General features: G+C 51.0%; 1 protein-coding gene across 1 annotated transcript in view; it reads left to right on the top strand.

The window, feature by feature from the left end:
- ANO2 (anoctamin 2) overlaps positions 1-10,792 on the top strand; it is a 318,709-nt gene that overhangs the window by 259,134 nt on the left and 48,783 nt on the right. The window contains exon 20 of the mRNA XM_040642600.1: positions 9,883-9,994. Coding sequence (XP_040498534.1) covers positions 9,883-9,994 — 112 coding nt within the window. The remainder of the gene's footprint in view (positions 1-9,882; positions 9,995-10,792) is intronic.

The raw sequence follows: 10,792 nt of genomic DNA, 5'->3' as shown, positions 1-10,792 counted from the left end.
GTGGCACGAGGGGGTCCTGCCATTGTCTGGGGGCCCCCTCAGTGCTGTGGGCGTGAAGTCTTGTGAATGTTGTCTGGGAGGGACAAGGACCATGGGAGGCTGCCGCTAATGATAAAAGAGACCCGATCATGGTTACAGCCCAAGTTCGTGGCACCATTCATTCCAGTTATAGGAAACTATTAGTGGTAACATGCTACCTATAGTAGTTTAATACAACTGGCAAGAATTCCTTCCCAAACTTGAGCTGTAGCTAGGAACATGTCTCTTTCATGTTTCCGGTTAATCACGGAAGCACTCCTCTCTCCTGTTAGCAGGAAGTCCAGTATATTCCTCTCCTTGGAGGTTTCTGAGAACCCTGACTCAAGACTTAAACCGTTAGAAGAGAAAGGAGTATGATGGGCATGGTCGGTTTGCCGTGCTTTCTCTCCAGACCCCTTCCCCCTGCTTCTTTGCCATGTCCTGCGCCCCCAGGCCCAGCAGCTGGTATCACAGGGGCTCCCCGACTCTGACTTCCAGTTGGGTTCAGCAGACAGGAAGCCGTGGGAGAGCAGGAGGAAGCTCAGCGGGCAGGAGAGGGAGTTGGGGCTGGTTCCGCACTGCTTCTCCCCCATCTCTGGCAGAGCTGCCTCCTTTCCTAACCACGGCTTCTACGGGATGAGTCGTCATTCATGGTCCTTCTTGGGCTCCAGGGACACCACTTCTTCTTCTCACCCCTTTGCTGCTCTAAGTAGAACCTTCCTTAGATGAACTTCCTTTGAACCACCTGAGGTGAATTCTGTTTCCTGCTGGGATCTTGAGTAGTAGAGGCAGTCGGGCCAACATCCTTGTTTAAACAGGGAAGTCCCTGCAGTATGGCAGCCTCCGCTCTTTCGGGTCTCACTGCTACACACCATTGCTGTTGGACACCGGCCCTGTCCCACCTGACGGAAGTGGCTGGGCCCTTGCGGAGAGGCTCCTTCTGTACTGCGGGTCCCGGACAGCCCATGCTCCCCAGGCAAGATGATCTTCCCCTCCAGAGTAGGCTCAGTGGAGGGGCTGTTGCCGTCATGGTCCCCTGCTTTCACCTCCACCCCCACCTCCAGGATGCCCTCCGTCCCACAGACCCAGGACCGAGGCCTCTCTTTTCCCCCGGGAAGTCCACCCGAGGAGCATACAACTTCTCCTCTTAAACTTGCACAGCCCAGTAATCTGATGCTACCCTTCTTCATCCCCCTCAGACAGAGGTTACCCTCAGCACCTCCGGGGGCCCTCACCAGCCCAAGCGATGCCCACCCCGACCTTCTAGGAGGACTCCGTCAGAGAGTTTTAGGTAACGTGCTGGCACCTCTCTCACTAAAGAGGAGACAGATGTGCAGATTACACGCCCACTACAGTGCTCTGCTACACTCCTCAAGCAGACGTTTGAGCCCTTCCCCTCTGCTTGGTGCTCTCCACGCTTGATTTCCCTCAGTGTTTCCAAGAGATGTTAGGACAGTGAGGCTCGGCAAAGGAAATCACTGGGACCGAGAAGTCCTTCCAGCCCAAGGTCTTGGTCTGCTCTTCTGTTACGGCCTTGCGACTTGTGTCACAGAACACAGAAGACCAGACGCGGGAAGCACTTGGGGCATCACCCGGTGCACCGTCCACATGAGGCCGCGACTGGCTCGAGGCTCTGGTTCCTCGAAGCTGGAACCTGTCTGGGCGCTTAGAAGGATGGTTTGAAGTTGGTGCTGTGCTCCTCCCCGATGGGGGCATGGCCCCGGGCGGACAAAAGCGCGGAGGTCCAAGGACGCCGTGTGTCCAACTTTGAACTCTTAATTTTTCCTCCAAACCTGTTACTTCTCACCCATTTATTTTCCGTCTCAGGAACCGGAACCACCAACCACGCTCATACCCAAACCCGAGTGTCGTCCTGGACCCCCCTCGCTCTCTCTTTTTTCCACACCTAGATTCCAGTCTGTTAAGTATAGCCCAGTCCACCTTTAAACATACCCCAGATCTGACCACTGTTCACAGTTTCCATCGTAATACTGGTCATCTCTTGCCTGGACTCCTCATTGGTCTCTCTGGTTCTGTGACTGCCCCCCCTCCACACACACACACACACACACACACACACACATCCACAGCTCATTTTCTGTGATCCTTTAAAAATCTAATCTTGCTCTATCCCTTCCCTCTACAGAACCCCAAGGCGACTTCCCATTGTGCTTCCAGTGAGGTCTAGAGTCCTTCCTGTGGCCTGTGGAGGCCCACTGACCCGCCCCTGCTTCCCCTCCAGCTCTACTGCCTAATAAATGCTTTCTCCTTGCTCAGAATGCTCCAGTCCCTGGGGCCTTTCCGTTCCTGTCTGTCGAGCTCTCCCGTCCACAGCCCTCCCCTGAGGCTGCCACCCCGGCTCCTCCCCAGCCCCTCTGCACTGGCTCCACAGTATCCCTGGGGCCTCAGCAGAGAGGTCAGCTCCCCAGAGGCCTTTCTTGACCACTCTGACTCAAACAGCTTTCCTGCCCCCCTTTTCTTCTCCTCATCTCACTGCCTTTTATCCTCCTTGCTCTCCAGAATGGTATGTTTTTCTGCGCCCCTCTTCTAGACTGTAAGCTCCACACGGCCGGGAGCATATTGTTCTGGCCACCACCATATGCCTGGCACGTAATAGCCCCTTGAGAAATATTTGTTGAACAAAAAAAAGGATGAAAAAGATAGAACATTCCCTCTGAGCTGCCTTCCCTGGGAAGACGAGGAGATGGGCTAAGGTGGCATGACTCTCTTCCCACTCACTGGGCTTGGTTTCCAGACCAGTGTGTTTGCGAGATGACCCTCAGGAGTGTCTGTGGTCACAAACCAGGCACACCTACCTACCTGTTCTCTCCCTGCTTCTCTCATTGCCACGGGGAGACAGTCCTAGTAGCGCCACTGTATCAGTCAGATGGGGAATCCGTGTCAAGTGCCTATACAGTGCCTGGCACACAGTGGCCCGTAATGGGATCAATCAGTCTCTCCCCTCTCTCTCTTCTCCCCCTTCCCAGGTGCTCCCTGCCTACTTAGTCTCCTTCTTTCTTAAAATGAGGTGCCTTGTGGTGCTGTCACCTTGGGCAAGGCTGCTAGACACACAGTAGTTCTCCCATCCCTTCGGGAGCCAGAGTCATCTTCCTGACTCTAAGGGAGGTGTCCCTTACACAAAGATCCTCTCTAGGGCTGCAGGAGTATCTAGGGAGCACCTATCCCGAATCTCCAGTGCTGGGGCTCTCCGCTCCCTGAGGCAGTGCATGGGCTGCTTAATTACCTAGCTGGCTGGCTTTTCCTGCAGTGATCCCCTCCCCGTGGCCCAAACATGGCAACAGCATCACACAGGAGGCTGAGACACACCTACCCCCACCCCCACAAACACACGCGCACACACACACACACATACACACACACACAAAGGGAAGGCTAGGTGGTAGGGCTGTCAGAAAACATTGCTATTTGCAAAAGCTTGATCTGCCCTGAGGGAGAGGCAGGGAGAGGAGCGGACACCTTAGCCTTCTGACTCAGCCCCAGAGCCTCAGGCTGGGGCTGGTACTACTTGAAATACACACTCGGACATCTCCTGCTCCCTGCATCTGTGCTGGCCAGGCTGTTGTGGGCTCCAGGGGTACTGAGCTGCTTTTCGAAAATTTAGATCCCGCAGCTGGCATCCTCTTGCGGGCCATGACGTTTCCATATGATTAGGATGGAGCTTTGGGTACTTTGAATTCTGAGCTGCCCCCTGGGACTAACTTGGGCTTTCCTACTAATTATTTTCCAAGGCAGTTTACAGCTGGATCATTTGTACTCATATTTTTTCATGACACAAGGCCCCAGAGGTTTAACACTTAAGAGAAAAGGGGCTGGGCCATGGCTCGGCCCAGGAATTCAATCCGATGGCCCTTGTGGTCCTGGATAGAGTCTGCCCTCTGTTGGGAAGCTGCCTCAGCAGGTCCGGAGCAGGCGAAACCCTCAGAAAGCCTCTGATCAATGCGGGGTGACTTTCTGGGGGACATGGGATTTCAGGAGCGAATAAGGGTGGAGAGGGGTTGCCTTCTACCTGTTCACGCGCGCTCCATGTGGACTCCCTCCCGGTCTACCCCCGTAGCGGTCACAGTGCGAAGGCACCGTGTTTGGAGTTTTCTGAAGCATAAGGCTCTGGGCCGTTTTCTCATGGGCTCGGCTTCAGGCCACTCCAGAGGTCTGTATCTTCCTAAGGGACCCTGCCAGTGGCCTGAACTATAGATTGTTCTTCTTGGCCCGAAGACATCACCCCATCCCAAGTGGACTCTGGGAGAACTTGCCCTACTTCTTGAGTCATGTAGCCTCTGTCATAGACAGATGAGGCTTCCCGTGCTGGCTGCGGAGCGAGATCCAGCAGTCCAACCGGAGCTTCGGGGCTTTGATACTCCCTACCCGTACCCCAGTTATCTGCGTTGCTGTTCCCTGCAGGCTTCCTTCCCCAGAAGGCTCAGCTCAGCGCAGACCATGGCTTTAGAGCTTCTCTGAGGGGGGGGCATCCAGCTGATTTAGTGGCCTATCAAGTGGATTTGGATTGTTTATTGGAAGTGCCCATTATTTATGATGGCTTATGGCCCTAAGAGCACAGGCAAAGGCTGTTTTTAGAACTAAAACGAATAAATAATAACTAGGCCCATGATTTATCAGCATGGAGGAAGGGAGCCACTCATTTCCAGTTGGAGCAAAGCATCCTGACAGGATTGGATTCTCTTTCCCAAGAACTTGGAGGAAATTGCTACAGGGATTGGGAGATCTGAGCACAAAGAGTTCAAAGGAGATTATAAAAGAAAATCAAAGACACGTGCCTCTCTGTACCTCATCCTTAATCCCTTTCTAGCCACATTTACAAGACAACTTTTCCAAATTTTCAGCTCCTTAGACCTGATTACTTATTTTTGGGTGACGTAAGTTTTAATTTTCTTATCCCCCAAATATTTTAAAATGAGACAAGAAGTGGTTGTTACTATTGAATTGGCTGCCTCGGGTACACTAGGCAAAGGCTCAAAATCCCCCTGAAAACCTTTTCCTTCCTTCCTTCCTTCCTTCCTTCCTTCCTTCCTTCCTTCCTTCCTTCCTTTCCTTCCTTCTGTTCCCTCCCTCCCTCCTTCTTTCCTCTTTCCCTTCCTTTCCTTCCTTCCTCCTTTCCCTCCTTCCTCCCTCTCCTTCCTTTCTCCCTTCTTCCCTTCTCTTCCCTTCCCTTTCTTCCTTCCTCCTTTCCTCCCTCCTTCTTTCTTTCCTTCCTCCCTTCCCTCCCTCCTTCTTCTTTCCCTCTCCCCCTCCTCCTTCCCTCCCTCCTTCTTTCTTTCCTTCTTTTTGTCCTTCCGCTCTTTTTCCTCCTTCCTTCTTTCCCTTCTCCTCCTTCCTTCTCTCTGTCCCTGTCCCCACTATCTCTCCTCTGTAACCCAGGCACAACAGGGCACATGGGCAGTCTCTGTTCCTGGCCCTGTGCCCATCTTGACATGGGACTCAGTCCTTTGGCATATCCCTCCCCTAAGAACTAATCCAGGATTCTTTGAACACTGGTGAGGAAAGCAGGTTTGAATGCATCCTTATGGAAGTTTCTGTGGAGAGGCTCATAAGGGCTCCCACTGCAAATGACAGGAAGTTAAGGAAGATTTCTGCTGGGTGCCTCTGCCCCTCCCCCATCACTCATATTTTCTTCTTGGCAGTGGCTCTGCCTCACCTCCTGTCCCTCTCTGCCCCGCCCATGGCAGGGGCTGGAGCCTGTCTGGGTCCTGCATCTAACTGCAACACTCCCATCTCTTATCTCGTGGATAAGGCAGGGAAATTTAAATTAATTAAATGAAATTGAAATTGAAATGAGGGGGATTTTAACTCTCTTTTGGCTGTTGCCTACTTGTGACTGCATACCCACAGGCAATGGTCCTTCCTTGGAATGTGACAGGGAATTTTTAGTAAATGATAAATATTTTTTTACTATTCCAAATCATATTTTTTTCATGTCATTCATTCATTCCTTCACTCATTCATTCAACAAATACACTTAGTTGGGTACATCTAGTGCCCACTGAGGCCCAGCAGAAGGTGGGTCTGACTGTGCTTGCTGGGGAAAAGCCATCCACACTGTGCGTGGCAGGGCCGGGTGGCGTGAGGCTGGGGAAAGCCAGCGTTAACAGCCACGTGGGGGTTCAGAATGAGGAGATCTCAAAATGGAAAGTGACCTTAGAAATGGATGGCAGGCATTTCCTGGGCCTCAGAATTATTTCCTTTCGTCAAGAAAAATAGGAATCAGACTGAAGAAGGGGATAAGAAGGGGATGTGGATCTTGATCCCAGGGAAGACTTGAGAAGTGTCAAACAGGGACACACCAGCCTCTTTGTCTGCAGACTTGCTGGGTAGCAGGGAGGGGAAAAGCCCCGTTACAGGTGAAATACCTGGGGGGCTTTGCTAGTGTCCATAAACGAAAGAAGAAGTCACAGTGTTCGTTGTGAGTGGCACGTACAAAGCATCATCCAGATGCTTGCTGGGCAAGGCAGTGTGGGATTGGCTGGACTTCTAGCCCACGGGGCTGTGCCCGTGGCCCTCCAGGCGTGGCAGGAAGGAGAAAACCACAAAGCCGACTGCCAGCTGACGGATGTCGCAGTAGACTTTTCCAGCTTTGTCTCCTATAAAATTACGGCAATGTCTCCAGATTCCCTAGCAGACAATGTTTATTTCCAAAGGTGTCTGGAGGGCATCAGGAAGCGTGGGCTGGAAGTTCTGTGGAGGTGATTAGACCGTTCCAGCTACGTGCCAACAGGGGCACTTACTAGCTGTCCTCCCCACTGATTGGTAGAAAGTGCTCACTGATCAACATGGAAATAATGCCCAGAACCTTAGGGGCTAGAGATGTGCATAAACACTTGGCCACAGCTGGCCTGACTGTGCTGCAGAAAACAGGGCTGCCAGCTTGGAGGAGGTGATGGTGTTGCAGAGCACTGTTTAGGACACCAGGAGCTATCATTTATTGAGATCCAACACTTGCCATGCACTTGGCTGAGGGCTTTAGAAGCATCCTCTCCTGTCTTCAACAACCCTGTGAGGGAGACGTCGGTAGCCTTTCTCTATAAGTTCAGTCCTCTGACTACGCTCTGCATTTGAAGTCAGGTGTGTCTGATGTGAAAATCTGGCCCTACAGACATCTCTGGAGCAAAGCAAGCACATAGTCAGTCCCCTTAGCATACAGCTGAGCCCAGAAGAGCATGACTGGGTGCTCTGTAGGTTCAGCATGGCCTGCCAGGGCCTTGAGGATGGTTCAAGAGCATAAGCAAACTAAAGTAGGCTTCAGGATGGTGGGGCTGTTGGAGAATGAACCAGTTTTCAGTGTTGCTGGCTGCCCAGAGGTGATGCCATGTTTCTTAGAGTTCATGGGGGCTAGGACTCGACTAGATGATGAGTAGCTCTCATTTCCCCACTACTTAGGGAGAAGTCGAGGCCAGGATTGCAACTGTGATAGTAGCACTATGGTGTCTCTAAGCTTTCCGGTTCTCAAGGGGGCTGACATTTGCCTATGACAGTCTCCTCAGTAGGTCTCTGCTCATACTTGGACCACCACTGATGCTCCTGGGCGTCATCTCTTATACTCAGGACTGTGTTCTAAGATTGCAAATGAGTGAGAGGCTCACTGTGCTGTGTGGGAAAACAAGTCATGGAAATACAGCATTCTTCTCCCTAAGATCCCCTTCAACCGTGACGAGAGGGGGGAGGTTTCCTTGCCACTCATAGATTAAATCTTGAAAAGACCTGGCATTTTTCAAAAGGCTTTCCCAGAGACCTTGGTAGATGAAACTCCTTGTAGGAAGTGTGGAGTCGTCATTCATCCTGGCAGCACGCAGCTGGTGCTCAATGAATGTGACCAAATATTTCTTAGGTACATATCATGTAGGCTGGGGGTGGAGGGTAAGGAGGTGAAAGAGGAGGTGTGATGGAAACAGCAGTCAAAAGTCCTGATTTCACCGATTTCACCGTGTGATGGAGTAAATATTGTCTTTGGAGACAGGTGGATCTGGGTAACTCTTATGTAACCCAAACCTACGGCCTGTGTGATCTAGAACAAGGCTCTCCCCTTTCTGCACCTCGACTGCCTTTCTTGTGCTGCCCCCCTCACGTAGGTAGGGAGGGAAGAAATGAGATAGCAGGTGTGTGCGCCTGGGTGCGATGCCCCCCGTGGAGCAGTGTGGAACAGACACTCCCGTACAGCACACATATTGCTTTGGCTTCCCTGGAGGTCCCCGCAGCTCTCTGCCTGCGAGCGTTCTCTGGTTGCAAGCATGCTCAGCCCACGTGCAGGACAAGGCGGAAGTGCTAGGAAGTCAAGTCCAGTGGTACCCTTCACCCAGTGAGGGACTCCACGTGCTCCTCAGCGTAATAATTATGAGGGGTGTTTCACAGTCTCTTAGAAGATCCCAGGGGGACTAAGCCCCAGTCGCCTGCGGCGTTAAATTCTTCACGAACACATCCATGCTGCCTTCCCTCTGCTCTCTGTCTCACAACCCCACTCCCTCACCAGGCTTTCTGGGAGCACTTCCCAAATAAACTATTTACTCCCAAACCACTTACTTCTTGACATAGCAGGTAACCCCAACTAAGACAGAAGATCAATGAAAGCTCCTATTGTGATTTTTCAGAGGGCATGGATGTAGGTAATTAATACAGAAAAATATAAAATATATAGATGAAAAAGAGATTACTACCATCTGAAGTCACCACCAGGGAAGGCTTCAGGATGGCCATTACAGGCAACATTTGATCTGATTGCTAAAGGATGTGAAGGATTTGTACATCAGGGGATGGGCCCGGGAAGGGAATATCAGGAGGGGAATTAGAGTTTTGCATCCACTTTTCCGAAGATTCCTAATAAAGCTATGTGTGAGTCAGTGGGCAGACAAGTCAGATGGGTCCGTGCGTCAACCTCATCTGGACACAGAACCTTCTGGATGGCACGGTCCTGGTACTTTGGCCCTGCGCTCGACACACTTTCAGGCAATACTTATCAGTGCACATGATGTAGGGCTAGTGCTTTCTTTCTGCCCCTGAAGTGTGGCCCTGTAACCTCCTATCTTTGCCAAGCTGTTTGTCACAATCTGTGAATCCCCAGCAAACACTCTGGCCCGTTGTCCACCGGAATATCCCATGGGTCTCGAGTCTCCTGAGGGCATCAGTGAGGTTTCTGCCCAGTGTTTCCTAGGGTCCTTGGGAGATTATGCACTGACTCCTCTGCTTGAACCTCATAGGACTCGCTGGGGCTGTGACCCCCAAGTTTGAGACATTAGGCTTGTGTTTGTTTCACTTATCTGTTGATCCTTCATCATTTGAGTGAGTGAATGCAAGTGTCCCAATCTATCCAGAGAGCATACAGATGCAGGCTTTCCTGCTGGAAATGAAGGAGGCGAGAAAGAGAAAAATGTCATGGTGCCCAAGATAAGTCTTTGCTGCCTGTTGACTGTAGTTCCTTGGTTAACAAGGCTTTTTCATCAGAGACTTTGGTTCAAATAAAATCTTACAGAAGTGGCGATCACACAGTTAAAAGCTGAGTTCCCCTTGATGAGGTGAGGGTGGTTGGAGGAAGTCCTGCCTGCTCAGATCCCCCTTACAGGAGCAATGCGTGAAATTACTGCTGGAGTGGATAAGAGGAGGGAAGTGGAGGAAGAAAGGTGATGATTATATGTACCCTTCGCCTCCTGTAGCTTCATAGTACCTGGCAATCCATTTGGGACTTCCCAGATGAATTCAATTCTAATGTGCCAATGACAGATCTCTTGGTTTCTACTCTGAAGGAATGGGAGCTGAGAGACAATGGTTCGTGTAGTCGGGATTAAAACTCTGAGGAGGTGAAAAATCTGTCTCAGTCTTACCAGCTTTGCTCTTACCTTTCAGAGGTTCCAAAAACAGAACAGACTTTTGAAGAACGCCTGATACTCAAAGCTTTCTTGCTAAAGTTTGTCAATGCCTACTCTCCCATCTTCTATGTAGCCTTTTTCAAAGGGAGGTGAGTATAATGGTGTCACACATGGAACGGCAACTTGTCCCTAAGACTGGGTCCCCCACTAGAGTCAGCTTGTCCCCACTGTCAATTCACACCCTCTTCCATCCCCACAACACTGTTTGTGAAGCAGTGGCATTAACATTATAGCATTTTGGATTAGAATCTTCAGATTCGGATAACCAGGGAAACTACAGGGATTTGACCCTGGGCCCCAAAGGGTGAGTCTTAGAATAATTTGGGCCTCCCAACTCTGAGAATGAGATAGGAGGGAATTTCAGGTCTAGCGAGTGGCTTGTAGGTCTTGCAATGCAATTCTGGCACTAGCTACCCTGAGTTAGTGCAGACTTCACAGATTAAGGGCACAGTCTCCCATGAGACTGCCCTCACTCCAGACACTAGCTGCAGGCTCTGGTGTTCCTATGCCACTCATGATTCAGACCAACTGGCTATGACCACTAACTCCTCAGGTTTGCTAATTCTCTAGAATTACTCACAGAACTCAGGAATAGTCTATACTTAAAATTACGGTTTTATTATAGAAAGGGGGGGCGTACAAATCCAAACCAGCAAAAGAGAGAGGCACATAGGGTGAGGTTTAGGAGGGTCCTAAACAGAAGCTTCCAGGTCCTCAGGATGCATTAATTTCCTGGCACATTGATGTGTCCCACCACGAAGGAAGCTCATCTAAGCCTCCATGTCCGTGTCCAGAATTTGTAAGGTTGCAGTACGTACGTGTGATTGGTTGAATCATTCACCATGTGACTGAGCTCAGCCTCCACCCCCCCCCCCCCCGCCCGGGCG

Source organism: Ursus maritimus, unplaced genomic scaffold (genome assembly GCF_017311325.1).
Source record: "Ursus maritimus isolate PB19 unplaced genomic scaffold, ASM1731132v1 scaffold_26, whole genome shotgun sequence".
NCBI classification, from domain to species: domain Eukaryota; kingdom Metazoa; phylum Chordata; class Mammalia; order Carnivora; family Ursidae; genus Ursus; species Ursus maritimus.
Note: the sequence above shows the minus strand (reverse complement) of the source record. Positions and strands in the feature narration are given on the sequence as shown.